General features: G+C 37.2%; 2 protein-coding genes across 3 annotated transcripts in view; one reads left to right on the forward strand and one right to left on the reverse strand.

Moving 5' to 3' along the window:
- The window catches only part of DDAH1 (dimethylarginine dimethylaminohydrolase 1), a 155750-nt gene that overhangs the window by 110247 nt on the left and 23082 nt on the right, over positions 1-22421 (forward strand). For both annotated transcript variants that reach the window (XM_030825127.1, XM_012500457.2), the window contains exons 2-4: positions 5275-5374; positions 12545-12618; positions 13595-13714. In XM_030825127.1, the coding sequence (XP_030680987.1) occupies positions 5275-5374; positions 12545-12618; positions 13595-13714 (294 nt within the window). The remainder of the gene's footprint in view (positions 1-5274; positions 5375-12544; positions 12619-13594; positions 13715-22421) is intronic.
- The window catches only part of LOC105738391, a 124081-nt gene that overhangs the window by 37309 nt on the left and 64351 nt on the right, over positions 1-22421 (reverse strand). The window lies entirely within an intron of this gene.

The raw sequence follows: 22421 nt of genomic DNA on the forward strand, positions 1-22421 counted from the left end.
GTGAAGTGAAAATGAGGATGGGCTCCCTGGAGGCTTGACTCGGCAAGTCAGTCAACCTCCCTTAGCCTCAGTTTACTCATATATGAAATGGGTATACTAATATCTACCCTTTCTACTTTTTGGAGTTATTGCGAGCATCACAACAAATATTCCATTTTATTGTCACAATATATTCAGAAGGTGTATCTGTCCCACTAGATTAATTTCAAAGGGGCCAGCAAGGGCTGTGGCTTGAAAAAAAGAATTGTAGCCTGATTTGAAAAAAAAAAAAAAAAAGTTGACATCCACCAAATATTTGTTGAACTGAGATGTTATTCACATGACAAAATATATGTGAAAGTGTGATACAACATTAAGCAATGTCATAAAATCAGCCAAGTATACTAGCAAGTGGCCACAGTGACCAAAGATGTGCTGATTAACAAAGAAGATTAAAGTAGCATAAAGAAATAAAATGTGGCCTTTTGAATATGACCTCGGACAATATAGTGACTTTGATGCATCAGCAAGTTCCAAGCCGTCTGTGCCTTGATGTGCCAAGACAGCTTCTTGAGCAGCTTCCTCAGCATTATCTGCATGTCACACTCAACATTAAAAGGCAAAACAAAATCAGCAAAAAGTTGGAAAATGAAACCATCTCACTACCAACAAAGCTATGTTGCTGTTGTTCAACTCTCTGGAGCTAGACAAGTGTAGGGATAGAATGATTCTATAATTTTAAAGGTCCTGTAATGTGATGAGTTACAAAGAAACTAGGAAAATTTAAGCAGGCATTGAAAACATAGTGGTGATATTGGTGATAGCACAGCTTGTAGCACATGGCAGAACTGTGGTTGACTGAGACATGTCAACCACAGACAGGCCAACTTTGAGGGCCATGTTTATTTCATAGTATCTGTCAGCAGAAACAGCTGAAGGAAAGCAGTTTGGCTAACAGATTGGTGCATATTCTTTAAGGAGCCACAGCTCAGAACTGTTTACCAGGCCCCACAAGCACATTCACAACATTTAGAATGAAGATGTGAAACATTCAGAAGGGGCATTATTGAAAATAAACAGCAAAAGTCAATTTTGGAAAGGGTCAACTGGAAAATATTGCCCTGAAATAAAGAGTATTAAACTAACAGTGCTATAACAAGTTATTATGAATATAGCTTCCTGGTAAAACTATATAGGCCTTATTTTTGTTTTGTTTTATATTAGGGAGAGTTTTGGGGTTTGGGGGAGTTTTTTTAGTATTTTAGGTTTGAGGGAGATTTTGCAAGAACAAAAGGAAAACTGAACTTAAAAGATGTTTTATTTAATACAGAAAATTGTATTTTTTATCTTTTACTTGTTTTTGAAAGGTAGCCAAAATCCAAACAAAGGACTGAGTTAATTTAGGGCAAAATAATAATATCATCAACTACTAGTTTTGAGCACAATATGCCAGGCACTGAGCTAGGTGTTTTACATGTATTATCTTATTTGTTACTCACATAATCCCTGTTAGAGAGAAAGCACTATTCCCATTTGCAGATCAAGAAACTGAGACTCAGAGAGGTGAATTTATCCAAGTCACATTGCTAACAAGTGATAAAGACTTTATTATAATCCCTGGTTCTTGCCACTCACCATGAAGTTCTAAAGGGAGTGAAAAGAGAAGACAGGATAATGATGAAAACATGATAGGACAGAAATGAGAGCTGTAAAAGAAGGAAAGAAGAGAGTAGAAAAGGGAAAGGTAAGGAAGGAGACTAGGCATTGAGAAAGAGAAAATTCTTTAGACTGATTGGGTCCCTTAGAGTGGTAATATTCTCAGTGACCATGATCATTCCATATCATCTTAGCTGATGCTCTTTTGAGTCCTGTGGAACATCTTACCAGACAGGCCCACTTCCCACCTTATGTAGTACTTTCCAAGGGCTATTGCAAAGCAGAGGTTACACAAGAAATTTCCCACATGTCTTGACAGCTTCCAGGAGCTGGAAGGAAATCAGATTTGGATTATTTAAATTTAAATTTAAATGTATCCTCAATGTATGTGCTCTAACTGTATGCTGGCTTTGCAAAAAAAAAAAATCTATAATTTTAATTCACAGGAAAGCAGATGGGATCTGTCATGGAGGGATAAAACACAAGAAACATGTCCAAATATAAGAAAAAATAACAGCTTTTTTCTTGTGCACCAATTTTATAGTGCAAGTATCTGTCACTGTGTATACACAAGCTGTTATTCATAAAAAAATACAATATTTATTCAGCAAATACTGTGTGACTTGTATGTATTTAATGACCAGAAGGAGCCTAAAAAGTTGATACTATAATGAAAAAATACCCACTTTAAAGATGAGAAAACTGAGGCTCAGAATATTAAATAACCTGAGGACACTGGCTAATAAGTAGCAGAACTGGAAGCAGCAGAGGTGATCTGTAGCAGCTGTGACCAGAGAAGAACTCTATGCTGTGATAAATAGTAGGAGAAAAATGGGGCAAAAAATGCAAGTATAACATTGTTTTAAAATGAAATCAAAGTGCATGTAGCATGAAAAGGGAGAGAAGAAAGGTCTTGTAAATCTTTTGAGTAAAGAATGAAAATTACTGTATATACTTTATACTCTAAGGCTTAAATTAAGTAGGTTGTTTTTCTAATTTTCCCTTTTTATTTCTAATTTTGTGGGCTAAAATGACCCATTCAGCTCAGCCGTTGGAATTAATACTGTTTGTCCTGATGGTTTCTCTGAGTAATGCTAAGTTCCACACTGCAGGGTTACTGTCTCAATGAAAGGTGGGTGTGTTATTTGGTCATTTTTTTTCCTCTTGGAAGTTAATTAAGTCAACATTAACCATGGCCATGTAACCGCAGAATGGGCAGTTTCTTAAAGGCTCATGGTTTGGATCTTTTCCTGCAAAAACTCCCACTTCTATAGTTATATTTAGTGTTCTAACTGCCTGAATAGCTGGCTTGCAATGGACCCATATGTCAGGCCTGTTTGCAGCTGAGTTTGTCTGCTTCAACGGAATCTCAATGCCAAGAGTGTGTGGTTCCCAGTGGACAGCCTGCCGAGTTCAGCCTCTCATTTCTCCTCCAGAAATCTCCCTCGGGTTAGCATTGCCGATTTGATGCCATATGGCCCTGCAGTTCTCAAAACTGTTTACTTAATGTTTACAATTTTTTTTAAAATCTTGTCCATGTGCTTAACTCTGAAAGTAATGTAGTATCATCAACATGTGTGGGATGGACCTATCCTGATGACTGTATAGATGTGATTGAATTTTTTTAAGTACTGCCCCTGCACAAAAACTAGTTTTTTTAATGTCAGTGCAGCTGTTTTAACTTAAAAAAAAAAAAGAAAAGAAAACCACAAACATTTTATCCTCTAAAACTTTTTAATTTTCAAAGACATAGGACATTTAAAGAGATGTAATGTTTCTGAAACTGGTATATAGTAGACTCCCTACTTCTATTCTCCTCCAACTTTTAAGAATTGAATACAGTTTCTGAGTTAAGATGTTGCATAGTTACATACAAACTTTTAAAACCAAAATTTGTGTTATTGCTCAACTCCTCCTGATCTTTGAAATGTTAAGTTATAATAGAAGCAGTAGCATTAGTAATAGAAACAAAAAGTAACTGTACATCTGTTCTCATGATCTCTCCCTAAGCTCAGTGAATTTTCCATGGACAAAGAGGCAGAGATGTCAAAAGGAAACAGTTTTGTTTTCCTGGGTTCATAGTAGCCCAACAAGTCATGGTAAATACTGTGTTTGCTCCTTATTTTATGCTGTAGCAACAATTCCACTTCCTATTACATAGGAAAACCTATTCTGCTGTTAAAAGAGGTCACTGAATGTATTCACTACAACATTAAGACCATTTTGTCCATGGAAATATTTTTTATTGTTCTGAGTCACTCTGGTTTGTGAAATTTTTACATGAGTTCCAGGACAAGGATGAGATGATATATTTATTTTACTTTGTATCCTCTTTAAATGTTTTTTGAATGGATGAATGTCAGGCTTGTTCTCAAAGTATTTCCATATTTTTATTACTTTAGAAGTAACTCTGCTCTATTTGTGTCTCTTAAACTCTTCACTGACAATTTACACTGTGTACTCAGCATGTTGTATTTTGGCAGAACTACCTGCTTTGCCCAGTGTGATGTGATCTCTTGTTCCCTTATCCCCTATTCAAGTCATCTCATTGTATGTCTTTACTATCCTAAAGGTTTTGCAGACCTTTGAAAATATTTAAATTGTTTTGTTGCGCTACTGGAAGGATTTGAATTAAATTGTGAGCTTCAATTTGTTATGCTTCACATTGATTTCTTATATTAAAGTAAGCCTCAATAGAAGTGTTCCTTAATTCAACCCAGAATATCTCTGCTTTAGACGTGCCCTGGAATCATAGAAATTCCTGAAATTTATTTTCAAATATTCATTGGTTTGATTGTAATTGTTGAACTTGTTAATCACCTCTAAGGAACTAGGTTTTAAAAGATGGGTAATCATATTAACTGTTTGAATATAACTAACACAGTTCAGATTTACAGAGAAGCAAAGGATGTTTTGACATTTTAGAAAATATTTGAATAGAAAACAATGATTGTCCTATGGGTTGAGATTTGAAGTTACGAGTTATTGATATTCCTTCCATGTATTATACTGTGTGCAATTCTGACTAAATGACTGATATAAGATTTAAAATGGAATCTTGTATTTCCTGGCAAGGGTAGGATAATTGGGTGCTTTGCCTCCCACCTTCCTTTACTCATGTGCCCTAACTAGTCAGCCTCCAACAAATGCCCTAACTAGTCAGCCTCCAACAGTGCCCTAACTGGTTAGCCTCCAATAGTGTGCTAACTGGTCAGACTCCAGCAATATCCTGACTAGTCAACCTCTAACAAATGCCCTAACTTGTCAGCCTCCAACAGTGGCCGAACTGGTCAGCCTCCAATGGTGCAGTAACTGGTTGTACTCCAACAGTGTCTTAACTAGTCAGCCTCCAACAGTATTGTAACTACTCAGCCTTTCTACAGAAAAAATGACACTATATTGACTCAATCTTACACTAGAAGGGAACAAAATAAACAATTTTTAACAGATCATTTCTTCTCTTACAAATGATCATGACTGGTCATACATTATATATTCACAAGGATGGGTGTGTATATGAGTGTGGATGTGTGTGGGTGTGTGCACATGAGAGCATGATTTAGTGTTTAGATGTTTTGGATGGTTTTTTCTTGTTAGGAAATTGTAGCATATTAATCTGAATCATTTTATTTTCAACAGGTTGACATGATGAAAGAAGCATTAGAAAAACTTCAGCTCAATATAATAGAGATGAAAGATGAAAATGCAACTTTAGATGGCGGAGACGTTTTATTCACAGGTATAGTTGTATTTATTTTTTTCTATCCAAGAATATTTTCAATACTTGGCTTGTATTTACTTGTTTTATTATAGTTTTTTGTGTTGTTTTTTTTTGTTGTTTTTGAGACAGTCTCGCTGTCACCTAGGCCAGAGTGCAGTGGTGCCATCTTGGCTCACTGCAACCTCTGTCTCTTGGGTTCAAGCGATTCTCCTGCCTCAGCCTCCTGAGTAGTTGGGATTACAGGTGTGTGCCACCATGCCCAGCTAATTTTTGTATTTCAGTAGAGATGGGATTTCACTATGTTGGCCAGGCTGGTCTCAAACTCCTGACCTCAGGTGATCTGCACACCTCGGCCTCCCAAAATACTGGGATTACTGTCATAAGCCACCGTGCCTGGCCTATTGTAGTAGTTTTAACTACCAAAGTAATAGACGCTAAATGGAGGGAAATTGGAAAATACAGAAAAACACAATAAGAAAAAAAATGACCTTCTATTCAAATACAATCACTTTAGTATTTAGTATATATGTCCTTTTAGCACTTCGTATGTAAACATTTGCATATCTTTACAAGAACATTACTGGTATGTATATCACCACTTTGTGTCTTGCTTCTACTTTATTCTTCTACAAAATGAATTTATAAGTTGCATAGTTTTCCATTGTGTTACTGTATATCTGGTTTGTATTTAAAGGATTCTTAATTCAAGATTAGTGTCATTTACAAATAATTTTCTTTCCAGATGGCAAGGTGGATTTAAATAATTTCTATGCAAATTGACTTGGCTTAATGCCAGATGGATAATAGCAGAACTCAACAAAATATGAACAGCTAATATTATTATTGATCTAACTGGAGTCATTTTTTACAATGTGTAATGTGGCTACTAAAGAAACAGTAATTTTAGCATTTAACCTTTTCAACTCATTTGTCATATAATTAGTGTTGTATAAAATCATGTGTAAAATCTGGGTCCCCAGATTCATTCTGGTTATACTGATGAGCAAGATAATCAATAGTAATTTTAATTTATAGTGAGAGTTTATTTTCCCAGACATGTCAGAGAATACATTTCACCAATGTAGCCCTGACAGCAAAGGCTGGTCCTCGGGGACTTGGGAATGTGGCCCCAAGTGGCCCACTGAAAGCGTGAAGCTTCTTGGAAGTCTAATATTTTGGCTGATGTGAATTTTATATTGAATCTCATATATATGTATAGTCAAGATATAGCCATTTTTGTTTTAATATCAAAATAATGTTTTGCGTTGCTTACTTTGGACATAATTAATGTTCCTGAAGAAGGAATACTGTTTATTCTGTGACATTTAAGTAGTTCTTTGCTAAGTGTCACATGCTGTCGCTATGGGTGGGGCCACCACGTTGCCAGCTCTGGGGGCGCCATTCTTGTTAGGGATTGTGTGAATAGTATGCCCTGGAGTTGTGTACTGCACCTGTGCTGCCACTGTCACATGCAGTGGTCCATCTCTGGGGTTTGGTTTGCATGCCCATTGAACCCTAAGAACACAGAACAAGGAGTCAAGAAGGCCTACGCTGCATTCTTAGCTCTGGGTGTGCCCAAGCAGACTCAGGCATTCTTTGAATCTGCCTAGTAAGTTCCCCTTAGAATATTCTTTGTGTCTCCCATTGATGGCACTTTCATTCTTTTTGACAGTACAGAACAACAGCCTGTTTCTCTAACAAAATAGGCTTTTGTGAAAAGTTAGATGTGTAAATCACACTTCCTTACAATATAACTCTTTTTTATCAGAACATAGCCATGCAATGAATAACTTATTGTAAGCAGGTACTGTTAACATTTGAAATATGGCTTAACCAAGCTATGTTCACAACCATTTATTTTAGCAGATGAGCCAGAAAGACCCCCTAAAATCTCCTCAGTGTGAAATTGCAACTTACACTAGGAGTCTCTTCTTTTGGTCAAAGGTCTTTCCCTAGCATCTCAAGCCTAGTAGTTTTGACCTATCTTCAAAGTAGGTACTAAGCATTTAGGCTTGCCTTTGATACTACCTGTAGACTTTTTTTATTTGTTATATTCAATACTTAAGCTAATGCGTTAATAGTTACTTTGTTCAAAACTGAGATGATGTTGGGATATCTTTACCTCCTTGGCACCCCATTCACACCTAATATGTGTTCCTGCCTTCTATTTTCTACTTGTCACTTTTCTTCATCTCTTTTATTTTATTGTGGTTAAACACACATAACGTAACATTTGCAATTTTAACCATTATTAAGTGTACAATTCAAGTGACATTAATTACATTCATAATGTTATACAACTATTACCACTCAATTTTTGGATTAGGAAGAGTTAGATAAGAAATAAGGTCTGTAACATTTTCTATGTGCTCTATGTCCTCTTTGCTCTGTAATTCAAAGCCTCATTAATAATTTATCAGGAAGTGGACAGAAGGAAAGCTGCTTTCCAAATCCTGTTCCTGCTGGGAAATCTGTCAGTCAGGCAAGCAGCTACTGGCAAAAATTGTTTCAATCCCATTTCTCTTAAATAGACAGCAACTTACCTCTACTTTTATTTATTTTTGTGAAATATAGAGTACATTAAAAAACAGTTATAAAATGTTTATGTATAGTTTAAACATCAATAATAAAATGAACACTTGGGTGTCCACCTCCTGACTTAAGAAATAGAACATTGCCAGGACCATAGACACCCCTGTGGGGTCCCCAGTCACAGCCAGCCTCTCCCCCGGCCTCAAGTAACCACTGTCTTGAATTTTGTGTTAATTATTGCTTTGTTGTTCTTTGAGTTTTGCCCCCATGCATGTATTTCTAAAGTGTATGTTGTTTTAGATTTGTTTGTCTTGTAGTTTTATAAAGCTACAAGATACCTTTATCAGAGTCACATTATATGAACTCTTAGGTGATTTTTCTACTTTTGATCTAAGTTGATGTGTGTAGCTATAGTTCATTTTCAATGTTGTATAGTTCTCTGTGATAAGAATACACCATAATGTATGTATTAATTTTACTACTGATGTGTTTTTGGATGTTTTCCAGTTTTTGTGGATTATCTTCTGTGGTTCTGTGTACATTCTTGTGTGTCTCTCCTGGGAACATATACAAGAGTTTCTCTAAAGTAAACACCTGGAAATGAATTTCAGGTGATAGAGTAAACTATTTTTTGTGTCACTGAAATGATTATATGATTTTCTTTAATCTGTTGATATAGTTAATTTCATTAATTAATTTTCTGATATTTGACCAGTCTTGCAACCCCAGCATGAAATCAAATTTGATCATGATGTATTCTCTTTTTAACACAGTGTTGAATTTAGTTCGATAACATTTTGTTATGACTATTATTTTTGTGGCCTATAATTTATATTTCTTGTTATCCTTGTCTGGTTTTGATAAAAGAATTACATTAGCCTCATAGAATGTGTTAGGGAATATTTCCTCTTTTTCTATTTTCTGGAATCAATACTATTTGAATTATATATTCCTTAAACTTTGGAAACAGGCTCTTGTGCCTTCTTTATGGAGAAATTTAAAACTGATTTAGTTCATTAATGATTATGTGACAATTTAGATTTTCCTGAGTCAGTTTTGATGTGTTCCATTTTCTAAGATTTTATCTATTTTAAGTTTTCAGTATGTTGGGTATAAAGTTACTTATATTTTCTAATATCTGTTTAAGCTTCACAGCAACTATAGCTATCTTTTCATTGGTAATGTTAATTTATGCCTTCTTTCTTTGTTTTCCAGAGGTTTGTTAATTTTATTAATCTTTCCTAAGGACCACCTATTGGGTTGGTTGAACTCTTTCTCTTGAATGTTTCTTTTCTGTTTCTGTATTTCCTTCCTTCACATTTTTTTCTTTTTACTCTGTTCTCTTTTTTTCTACATCTCAAGTTGGAATTTTATCTCATTAATTTTAGCTTTTCATCTTCTCTAATGTAAGCTTTTAAGGCTATGTAACTTGGCCTCCAAGTACTACTTTATCAGACTCCTTCTTATTTTGATATGGATATTTTTGTTATCATTTAGTTTTTTTAAATGTTTTCTAATTTCCACTGTGATTTAATCTTTGATTCATTCAAAGGTAATGATGTTTTTTTTTAAAAAAAACTTATTGGTTATTATTGCAAGTTGGTGGAACACTAACTCCTAACTCTAATAATTTATATGTAAAAGAAAGACTCAAGCATTTAGCTTTTCTTTCGTTTATGAATTTTATTTCAAGTAGACCAAATACTTGAGGAGAGATTTTCTTTTTAGGGTTGCAGCCAGTAAATGCAGATTCCTAATAAAAATAATCGATCTGTGCAATGATCAACAAATGATATTAAAACTGCTATATGAAAGCTTGACAGGAAACTTTATAATGAGGGAATCAGGCTGATGCCACTTGAACCCACAGTAGTCCTATTAAAAAATATATGAATGAGCATCTAATTAACCATCTACATGAAACTGCCTGCTTACTGAAAATACAAAGGATAAAGGAAAAAATTTAAATGCTAAGTTATAAGAGGAAGCAACCAGTCAAAGCAAGAATGTAGGACAGTCAGTAGGAAAAATGGCCTGGTTTCTCCTATAAATGACTGAGACAGGAAGGGGAAAAACAAAAATGTGAATTGGCATAGAAGAAAATGACACAAAAGACATCAAAAAAATTTAGATGTCCATTTCAGTATTTCAGTTGTTTCCATCAGGAAGATTATTTAGGAGATCTCATCCAACGTACTGCCAGAAACAGAAGTCCAACCTACTTTGAAGAGATAAGCAGCATCCTTCTCTTTGTACTTTCCCATCACATCTTAGCCTTTTTTTTCTTTTTTTCAATCAGCCCACATCACGCTCTAAACACCTTAGTCTTTTAAAATGGAAATGGTATGCATGCCACGCTATAAATTTGTTATATATATAAATGTGGAAATTTTCATCCTCCCTTTGTTTCTTGGAAAAGAATTCCACATGAAATGTGGGAAAACATATTTCAGAGAGAAATCAGTACTTTTTTGCCTCAGAGTATTATGTTTTTCTTAAAAGACTTTCTTAAAAGTTATAAATAATTTATAAACCTATTTTTATCTTGAAAGAATTAAGGAAACTTGGTATTTTTTCATTGTAGCTGACTATTTAATAAAGTGCATAATACTTTTTTCAAGTAAAATACCTCTCCTTGAGTTAAATTTTGATCTTTATATAGTGAGTTTTCTTAAAGGACAACACAATCATACCATTACCCAAAAAACTGTCAGTGTGCCACAAAAGATTCCTGTGTCTGCCAACAACATAGGCCCTTGGATATTGTCATAACATCAGCTGACCTATGTCATTTGCCCCTTTAATAAGGACATTATGAAGATTAAAGTTATTATATTTATAAAATCTATCAAGCACTTCCTTCTGCATGGCTACTCTTCTTATACTTTACCATAATACTCTGAGGCAAAAAGATATTTTTCTTTCAATATCTTTTCCACATATTATGTGGAATTTCAATAAATAAAGGGAAGATGAGAATTCCCACATTTATGTATTGCCTAACTCCATACTATAATTATTTGCCTGTAACTAAGAGACCATTTTTATCTAGTGTTTTGCCTTCTGAGTAGAAAAACTGCTGAATTTCAGAAAAGTCAAATAAGAAGGAAGTTTCATCCTGCAGAAATTTTGTACTTTGTACATAGGTATCTTTTGATGTTTTGATTTCAAATATATGGATGTGTAGTTTCAAAGACAGGGCTCTTAGAGGTCGGACCTGAAGACCAGTCAGCACTTAACTCACTTTCCCCAGATTGTTTCCTCAGGCCTCACGTGATCATTTTATAAGAAAAGAATCCGAATTTATCAACAATGTCTAGTACTGTTCTTTTAGTGAAAAAAAAAAAAAAGGTAGTATAATAAATTCTCACATAACAATGTTGATAGGTTCGTGGAAACTGTGACTTTTAAGCGAAGTGACATATAACAAAACCATTTTTACCATAGGCTAATATAAAAAAGAGTTAAGTTCCTCTGGCATACTTCTAGTCACAAAAATATCACCCAGCTTCTAAATCAAAACCCAAAATACTTATAATATTAAGCATTGAAATAAATGTCAGCCATATGTACATTTTTTTAAATTAATAAAAACAAGATAATTGCCCAATTTTTGGCCAATTACTGAGTGACAGCAGTTGTAGTGGTGGTGGATTAAATCAGGGAATAAATGTTTGCAAAGCTAAAAGTGTAAGGAGCCCCTCCTCCCACCATACAGCTCAGAACAATCACAAATATGGTGGGCTCATTGAGCACTTTCCTACAACACTGTTTATTGTTGTACATTTGTATGATTATCGGATACTTTATTACAATCATTTGTATCCATTCATTTTCTAACACACTTCTTCCAGTTTAGGGCCATGGAGGGTGGCTGGAGGTTATCCTGGAAGCTCAGGGTGCAAGGCGGCAACCCGCCCTGGACAGGACAGCATCCCATCACAGCACACTCACCCACACACACCCACACTTGCTCAGACTGGGACCCTGTAAACATGAAAATTCACCTGCTGTGCACAGCTCTGGGATGTGGGAGGAAACCCATGCAGGCCTAGAGAGAATGTACAAACTCCCTACAGACCATGGCCCCAGCTCAGAATCGATTTTTTCTTTTCCCTCATCAAAGTTGAGCAAAATGATGTTATTTGAGGAACTGTTTTACTGTTAAATTGTCATTGCTGTTATTTAATTTCTGATCAGAGATTATCAATGTGTTTATTATTGCCTAAATAAAAATTTCATTCCTTATTGTGGTAAAATATACATAACATAAAATTTACCATTTTAACCATTTTTAAGTGTACAGTTCAGAGGCATGAACATTCACAGTGTTAAGGCAACCATCACCACCAGGCATCTCCAGAACTTTTTCATCTTCCCAAACTGAAACTTCCTATCCATTAAACAATAACTCCCCATTTACCCTTCCCCATGGCTCCTGGAAACCACCATCCTGCTTTCTGCCCTTTTGAATTTGAAAAAGTTTATTCTTAAGGGCAGTAGTTTGAAATCATTTTTTGTAGTCTCTTTAGTGAAGCTGTCCTCTGTGGTAAGACAGAACTGTGTGATGCTTTAAGGTCATTATTTATAGATAAAAGAAATGATGTACAGTCACTGGTGCCACCCGCTCACTATGTTCCATGACATCTATTATAGGCAGAGAATTTTTTGTGGGCCTTTCCAAAAGGACAAATCAACGAGGTGCTGAAATCTTGGCTGATACTTTTAAGGTAGGTAAAAGATAGTTTATGCCTGGCACAAAGTAATTACTTAATAAATAATCATAGAACCATTGAATCAATGTCATGAGTAATGGTGTTTACGCTTCACTGGCTTTGTACAATAATTCATAATATTTGTACATTTACTAGAAGTTTTAGAAGCTATAAAATTCAAATTCCTCAATAATTCAGCTTCATTGGGCTACCACAAGAACAACAAAGTTAGCCTGGGCATCTTCTGTCTTCTCCCAGTGTATAATTATACAACCACCTGGCAGATGTTCCTGGAACAATCAACAACTTAAAAAAAAAATCTGGAAGGCCGGGCGTGATGGCTCACACCTGTAATCCCAGCACTTTGGGAGGCCAAGGCAGGAGGATTACGTGAGCCCAGGAGTTCCAAATGAGGCTGGGCAACATGGTGAGACCCTGTCTCTAAAAAAAAAAAAAAAAAAAAAAAACCTGGAAACCCAATTGACTCTGTTATGAAATACAGATTTTTTTTAGATTGGAATCAGGGGTCACCTGTGCTTGAGTGCCTTCTGTGTGCTGGAAACTGTGCTAGGTGTTGCACATACATCCTTTTAAGGTCCCTTTACTCTATTGATTATCAATAGATTGGCTCTCTACACTGCATAGGAAGGGATATAACTCAAGATGCTCCGTTCCCCATGAGGATGTGAGTCTCCAGCTGAGCCACTATTTACACAGGATATTCAAATACACCCTCCCAGAGTAGCCCACTCCATAGATCAAACAGCCAGCAAAGATGTTGCAGCAGTCACACATCTGGTGACTCTGCTGTCTTCTTAGAAGCAGTCTTCATTTAACTAGCAATATCCAAAGCTGTGGGTCCCAGTTTTTCTTCCAAATATTCAAGGTCCCTGTCAGCCTTCAAGGAGTAGGTGTAGTTCAGGGAGGTTTTTAATCAGTTTTAGAATTATTCTGCAATACTAAACTGCTTGTTTTTCTATTGTCCACGTAGGACTATGCAGTCTCCACAGTGCCAGTGGCAGATGGGTTGCATTTGAAGAGTTTCTGCAGCATGGCTGGGCCTAACCTGATTGCAATTGGGTCTAGTGAATCTGCACAGAAGGCCCTTAAGGTAAATACAAAACTGTGCTCCTTCTAAATGTAGTGGGGGTGCCTGCCACAGGGCTTTTCACATTCTCTCTGCTGGGGGAGTAACAAGCAGGGTTGGCAGGGAGAGAACAGGCAGGTATTTTAGCTTCTGTGATGTGCACTATTGTGACCTCACATTCATTAGAAGCCAGGAACACCTAAGTGTAGGGAGAACTCTTCACTGGTGAACTGTTTTTAGTTACACACCAGATTTCCTAAAAAAGGCCATGATTCGAAATAATAAACACCAAACTCATCAACATTATCCCTCGGGAAAGGAGGGCATGCCACCAGATAGAGCTCCTTGTAATGTCTTCTCACTTCAGTTGGAGAGTTGGTACACAGGGTTTGTTATATTATTCTTATCCTTTTGTTGCATCTGGACTATTTCATAGTAATCTTTCAGAAAGCCATGATTCAGAAGTACCTAAAAAGCTTAACTTCTTCATTTGCATTTGGAATAATAACATTTTAAGACCAGAAATTTCCTCATTTCATAGGTAGTAGACTTGCCAGAAGAAAATTAGACTTGCCCAGGTCACATAGCTAAATCAAGAGTGGAAGTCATTGATAAAGAAGATGACCTTCTGTTGTTACAGTGCAGTGCTTTCCCTTTCCTTCTGTGTAACTTCAACCCCGTGAGATGATCTGGACACCCAATAAGGATAAAGACTGTGTCTGTTTTGCTCATCATTGTGCTCCTTTGCACTTGGCCCACAGTGGGCCCTTCATAAATGTCTGATGAAGGGATGAATAAATGAATGAGAGAGGTGGTATTATCTCCATTTTGCAAATGAGAAAACTAGATCAAGTGACTCACCCCAGGTTATAGTGCTAATACTAAATGGTGGGTCGGGACTGCAGCCCCTTCCTCTTAGCTGGTCCTGCACACCAGCATGCATGACTTATTAAAGGGCCAAAGCCAGAATTTCCTCTTAGTCATAGACAGCAAATCTATGGGCCCTGAGGCTCTTTCAGGTCTTTTCTCTTCTACCTCAGTGCCAAGTGTGGTGGTTCGGCTGGGAAGCAATCATTTCCTTGAGCTAAATTTCCCCTCTGTATTATCTGCCACTCTTTCAACTAGCTCACCTGGCCTTTGTTCTGCCTCTTTCCAAACTGTATCTTTGATTCTGTTTCTGAGGCTTTTATTGTTGCTGAACAATCTGTCTCAGAATTTGATTTGTATCATGGTGGCTTTTGTTCGTTTACTTTAGAGAATGTTTTTTGTTCTGCTCTGTCTGGAAGTTCATGTCAACTTCTTGCATATAAAAAAAGCTGGTGTCTTGAAAGAAAACATTTGATAAATGGTGTCACTCAGGAGTTCTAGGAAGATTATTTTTCTCCTTAGGGACTGTGGTATCTATCCGTGGTAGCTAGGCTGGTCTGCATATGTCTGAGATCGATTATAAGATGAGAGGGTTTAAGCTGGTCTATACCATGCATTTGTGTGTATTAGCAGAAAGAACTTCTTCTGGGTGGACCAACTAGAAAAAGTGGCCCCTTCTGCCATTCTGGGTAGACTAGGTCTCTAACTCAAATCGTTTGGTCCCTACCTCAATAGGTCTGTAACTCAAATAGCCTAGAGAGACTAACACATAACAAAAGGTAATCAAATATGACTAATTAGCACTACGTTATATGCTACAGGCCCTAACTGCTCTTCAAAGTTCGGAGGAAAAGGGGGCACTCCCTGAGGCCTAGATATTCAGAGAAAGCTTTGTAGAGAAAACGAGACTAGATGTGAGTCTTGAAGGATGGATGGCATTTGACAGGGTAGAATTCAATGAGAGAAAATTACAGGTGGGGACATGGCATAAGCAAAGACTGAGCAAAGTACATTCATGAGATATGAGCAAACCAGCTCAACTTGTAAAGGAGTTTTTAGTGGGTTTCCAGGGGTACAGGTGGAAGGGGCAGGTGAGATCTGAAGAAGTAGGACCTTAACAGTGAGGAAGGCAAGATTATCACCGTGAGGGAGCAATCTGGGTACCAGCAGGTCTTTGAGGAGAAAACCCTGCATTGTTTCAGGGATGTTGGACCAACAGTGGAAAAGGAAGACCCTGCAGTCAGAAAAGAGGACCACTGATGACCTAGGAAAAAAAACCCAAGCCCTAAGTCCTATTGCATGGCTTGGCAACTCACCCCTATTTCTCTCTTCATCTTTCCCTTCCCATGGTCAAATTTTCTCAGACCACATCTGTTAAGGGCATCCTATGAAGACTTTATAGTCCTCCTTCCTGTAGAGTTCATTAGAGTTAGTGTTAATAATGACGTTCCTTTTCTACTTGTCAGAACCTATAAATAATCCTCACTAGCTAGAAAGGCATTCGTTGGAGATTGCATTTTCCATCAGCAAATGTACTGCCTAAACCACAGGCCTGTGGATTTGGTGAATGCCCACCTGCCATGTTTCTAGCATCAAAAATGTCATGTTACCTTGTAGTGAAAATAAGAGGACAAACTGATCTGGGGAATAATGAGCTCTCCTAAGGAAATAGTCACAGGTTCGAAATGGGTTGGTGAAACTCAGGTTTCCATGAACTCAGCTGCTTTATTTATTTGAGAGCAGTTTGGTTTCTATATTATAACCATCAATAAAATTAATAATGGGGCAATTATTTTTTCTTTTTTTAAATTATACTTTAAGTTCTAGGGTACATGTGCACAGTGTGCAGGTTTGTTATATATGTATACATGTGCCATGTTGGTATGCCGCACCTATTAACTCGTCATTTACATTAGGTATATCTCCCAATGCTATCCCTCCCCCATCCCACGACAGGCCCCGGTGTGTGATGTTCCCCTTCCTGTGTCCATGAGTTCTCATTGTTCAATTCCCACCTATGAGTGAGAACATGCGGTGTTTGGTTTTTTGTCCTTGAGATAGTTTACTGAGAATGATGTTTTCCAGTTTCATCCATGTCCCTACAAAGGACATGAACTCATTATTTTTTATGGCTGCATAGTATTCCATGGTGTATATATGCCACATTTTCTTAATCCAGTCTATCATTGATGGACATTTGGGTTGGTTCCAAGTCTTTGCTATTGTGAATAGTGCCACAATAAACATACGTGTGCATGTGTCTTTATAGCAGCATGATTTATAATCCTTTGGGTATATACCCAGTAATGGGATGGCTGGGTCAAATGGTATTTCTAGTTCTAGATCCTTGAGGAATCGCCACACTGTCTTCCACAATGGTTGAACTAGTTGACAGTCCCACCAACAGTGTAAAAGTGTTCCTATTTCTCCATATCCTCTCCAGCACCGGTTGTTTCCTGACTTTTTAATGATCACCATTCTAACTGGTGTGAGATGGTATCTCATTGTGGTTTTGATTTGCATTTCTCTGATGGCCAGTGATGATGAACATTTTTTCATGTGTCTGTTGGCTGCATAAATGTCTTCTTTTGAGAAGTGTCTGTTCATATCCTTTGCCCACTTTTTGATGGGGTTGTTTTTTTCTTGTAAGTTTGTTTGAGTTCTTTGTAGATTCTGGATATTAACCCTTTGTCAGATGAGTAGATTGCAAAAATTTTCTCCCATTCTGTAGGTTGCCTGTTCACTCCGATGATAGTTTCTTTTGCTGTGCAGAAGCTCTTTAGTTTAATTAGATCTAATGGGGCAATTATTAATTGCTAACTACTAACATAGAAATATAAATACTCCATGTTATTATAGACAGGCAGGAAGACAGATGAATAGAGACAAATATATCACTTACAAGTGATAAAAGTGTGATTGGTTTTGTTTTTCCCATTTTACAGTTCAAAATACTGAGACCTGATGAAATAATCATTTTGAGTGGGATCTTAACGGTTCCAGAAACAAGTTTCCTGGGCCCTGATTCCCCTGGCCCCAGTTGCCTACCCCACTCCATACTGAATCTTCTTTTTTAATTAGAAAACCTTTTCTAATTATTTTGCCATAGATTGATTCTAGCTGAGCTTGTCTGCTCCTTCCGTGTCTCTCCACCTACCTCCTGACTTTCCATTGTTTGTTGGTATCCAGGATCTGAGCAGTCTCAGGAAAGGTGTGAGTTTGGTACCAGATATTTATTTTTTCCCTTGTAAACCTTGATGTCTCAGTTCTTTCCTCTGTAGAGAAGTCCCTGGCCACTTGGGCATCTCTTTAAAGGGCATATTACTTAAACAGAGGTGAATTGTGCCTTCCTGTGCTACACACTGAAAGCTTGATTACTTCTTACCTTTGTCACTGCTCTCTGGGTACTTGGTTCCTTCAGAATCTACTTCTCCCATGTTAAGGTAAAGCTGAGAGCCCCAAGGGTTTCTGGGTAGTTTTATTGCATTTGAAATACTTTGTAATGGGTTGCAATCTACTCTTGGTTAATGAAGTGGATTCTTATGGAGATCATCATCTTGCCAGTTGAGATTATAGTAGATTTAATAGTGTGTGCATGGCATATTTAAATGAAATCATCCACCTAGGAAGAGTTTAGCAATTCTCAGCTAAAAAGCCCAGAACACATAAATTCGTTCACTCATTCATTCATTCATTCATTTAAGTTGGAGTCTCACTCTGTTGCCCAGGCTGGAGAGCAGTGGCTTGATCTTGGCTCACTGCAATCTTCGCCTCCCACTTTCAAGAGATTCTCCTGCCTCAGCCTCCTGAGTAACTGGGATTATAGGCACCCGCCACCACGCCGAGCTAATTTTTGTATTTTTAGTAGAGATGGGGTTTCACCATGTGGGCCAGGCTGGTCTCGAACTCCTGACCTCAGGTGATCTGCCTGCCTCAGCCTCCCAAAGTACTGGGATTACAGGCGTGAGCCACCTCGCCTGGCCACCAGAGCACATTTAATACAGGGTACCAGTCTAGGGAAAGAAGAAAGGAAGACATTATTACTGCATTTTACCATCCATATGGCAAAGGTACTAGAAGTTAGGCTGGTTTGAACAAATGCTAGATATTTAACAGCAAGTCTGATCCTAGAAATACTATTATTTAGGCCAAATTAGTTTTTAGAGCAACCTGCATTTTCTATAGTTTTTCTGCCAACTTTGCATCTCACCTTCATACCCCTCTACCTGTAAAAAAAAATAATGTAAGACAAATTAATTAGCACACAGGCATTAGACCTGTTTGTACTCTTCCAGAAGGAATGTTTGCCTTCTCTAAAAAGATGAGTACTCCAGTGACTCCAAAGCTGGAAATGCTTCTCAAAAACATAATTTGAACAAAAGAAGCCAACCCCGCAAAGAATAAATATTCTATTCTTTCATGCACATAGTTAAACAAGAGGCAAAGCTACTCTCTACTGTTGTTACCTGTCAGAATAATAGTTATTTTAAGAAGAAGGGAGGCAGTCATGGTCCAGAGGGCCACTTTGTGTGTTATACTTTAAAATTAAATTATAACATACAAAGTGTAATATATAAAGTTTAGGAAAAATATATATGTTACATTGTTGGAAGTAGGCTATGATTGACTTACAGAAATAATTCTCCAATAACTAAGTGTGCCTAACTCCTAACCCCCTGCTTTCCCATTCTACATGATGCCTGTCTTTTCCACAGACTACCCTGTTTTTAATTTTTTTAATTAAGGGGGAAAAAGACATAAGAAAGAGTAAATCTATACCACATCTCACCTTGTTCTTTTTCTAGATCCTCCCTAAAATTGCCTTCTTTTCCAAAAACCTGGATTAATTACATGCTATCTTCACAGGAGGACAGATAGTAATATCTGCCTCAGGAGGGACTCACAGTAATTCTCAGTAATGATTTTTAACTCGACCTCACTGGTAGCATTCACTCTTCCAGTCAATTGGAGAAAAAAAAAATTTAAGGAAGGAAAGATGAAGGAAGGGAAGGAAGGGAGGGAGGGAGGTCAGGGGAGGTGGTACCTTTAGCTAAAACTTTCCTGAAACTATTCAGAGGAGGAAGCTGCTGACCCCACCTGGGAGGTACTGCAGCACTGACTGGCTGGGGGACTGTGCCATCTGCTGGCCGGGCAGCAGGAGGAGCATCCTCACCTTCCTAACCCCATGGGAGAGGGATTTTTTGTTGTTTTGTCTTGTTTTGTTTTTGTTTTCATTTTTTTCATATATTACATTTGTGTATGTTTATGGGATGCAGCTATAGTTTTCTTTGGTGGACTTTTTTAAAATCAGTAATTCTGTTCTTTTGTATCACAATAAATTATTACCTAAAAATACTTTTAATAAAAATACTACAAGGACGTGGTAAGAAAATAATTATGAGATCACCACTCCATTTTTTGTGCCTTTGTCATGTAAATGGAGCTTAAATACAGTATGTGGTTTTTCAATAGACTTGTAGTTTTAAATTAAAATGCTCACAATGCATCTCAGTGGAAATGTCTTTTAGGTTTCTTATCTACTTCCTGAAATAACTAACTGAATTTCTAAGATTCCTTGAATGAAGACAAGAGCTGCTTTGTACCTCATTTAAATTGCATAGCACACAGCCTGTTTTTCTTTTGAATGACTAACTATATAATAGAGATCACTCAGACTGTATTTCCTCTTGTTTTGACTCAGCTGCAGCATTACTTTTATGTCCAAAAATGTCCATGTTATTTTATAGAAAATGAAGATGGAAAAACCCTTAATGTGTTTGGATTTTATATGTTTTTTATTGCCTGGAATTTCCTTTAATGACAACTAGCAAAACCCAAAAGACAGAATGAGAACTAACTCATATCAACAGGGTGATTGAAATGGAAAAAATACAGACTTTGCATTTTTAGTTATTGTTGTCACAGGGAATTATAGTGTGTAGCCACAAGATTTTCCACTTTGGATCTCTGCTATGAAAGGCATACTGACAATCCCATTGTAGGTTTAATTTTGTCTTATTATCTGGCTGTTGTATTCACCAGCTCCACAAAACAATGATTTTTTAAATCTGCCATGTGTGTATTAAGAAATTAAAACACAAAACCAAATAGCCTCTGAATTTGTAACAACTGTTTATGCTCCTTTTCCTGGCAGCAGTTGCCTCATCTGACAATATTCCCAGAGCTGTATGCCAACAAGGCTAGGGTGGCCAAAACAAAATGTTTTGGCATAATAAGCCAATAAATAATTTGAAGCTATGACACCAAAACAGCCATGCTGAATTTTAGCATTAGTCCCAAGGCAGGAAGAAGTCAAAATTGGCCAAGTAGGAGAAAGGGAATGATGTGCTTTTTTTTCCTTTTGGGCTTTCAAGAAAATGTCAAAGGGAAAAAGGAAGAAATTATATTTAAAAGTGCTGTTCATCCTGTCCAGTATATACTAGACCATCAAAAAGTATTAAACTGACTCTATAGGATATTGTAGGGGTAATCATCTGTTGGATGGTTGGCCACATAGACTTGTAAGGCGCCTTTCAACCCTTAAGGTCACTTACTGAAAGAAAAAGTAAGTGACCTTAAATTACTGGTTCCTAGTGAGAGAGTGGTTTAAAGTCATCTGAGTAGCTTTCTGAAAACATACTACCCTGGGTTTATCTCAGAAAATTCTGATGTTCTGGGTCTGGAATGGAATCCAGGCATCTGCATTTTTTAAAAGCTCTGCAGGTGATTCTAATGCACAGGCCAAGTTGAGAGCCACTGCTTTCAAGAATACCTGCAACTTCCAAAAGTGCCTAGCTTAGAATCCTGAATAATGTGCACCTGAAGAAGCCAACTTTTTTGTCATATAGGTGCAAACTAACATATCCCGATTACATTAGCAGTAAAAGTAAAGAAAGTATTCAAATTAAAGCCATAGAAAACTAGAAACTTCTTAGGTTTTTCTCGCCCAGAATTAAACATTGTATAAACTTGAAATATAATACCTAACTGGGTAATAATTTGGATGCCATGATTTAATCCATTTGACATACTAAAATTCCTCATTAAAATATTCCAAGTTACCAAAATCACTAATGTTATTTTCTGAGAACAGGAAGCTTGCATTTGACTCATATTTCCGTATCTCCTCCTTCAACACACACACAGACACACACTCATAGAAAAACCTAACAACAGGACCTGATCTTACTGTGTGAAGATATATGCCAAAAAGGGGGAAAAAAGTTAAACTTCACACTATTACTGATATTAGAGAATACTTTACTTTTTAAAATAATCATATGTTGATTCTACTAACGAAGCATAATTGCCTACAGGGCCAAAATGCCCATGAGGACAAAGCAGAGAACTTAGAATCCATTTCATGGATTGTCATTCTGGCTCTGCCTCCAGCTCTCCCTTTGTGACCCCTATCTCCTATACTCATTCTCTTCTTGAAAAAACAAAGTTGAATCAGCCTCAGTAGGAATCGAGAGTGTTGTTCCTTCCCCTTGGAAATTTTAGCCAGTCAAGGTGAAATACCGTGACTTAAACCTAGGATGGAGCAAACAAACAACTACTTGGCAAAAAGTAGCAACCATATAATTATAAAGCACTAGCAGTAAGAATGACTTCAGAGTGGGCTCACTGTACAATCTTAATGTGACAGTGTCCTTTCAGTGCCTGTAAGTGATGAAACATCTGGGGTGTTTTTGTTTTTGTTTTTGAGACAGAGTCTCGCTCTGTCGCCCAGGCTGGAGTGCAGTGGCGTGATCTCGGCTCACTGCAAGCTCCACCTCCCAGGTTCACTCCATTCTGGGACTACAGGCGCCCGCCACCTTCCCGGCTGATTTTTTGTATTTTTAGTAGAGACGGGGTTTTACCG

Source organism: Nomascus leucogenys, chromosome 12 (assembly GCF_006542625.1).
Source record: "Nomascus leucogenys isolate Asia chromosome 12, Asia_NLE_v1, whole genome shotgun sequence".
NCBI classification, from domain to species: domain Eukaryota; kingdom Metazoa; phylum Chordata; class Mammalia; order Primates; family Hylobatidae; genus Nomascus; species Nomascus leucogenys.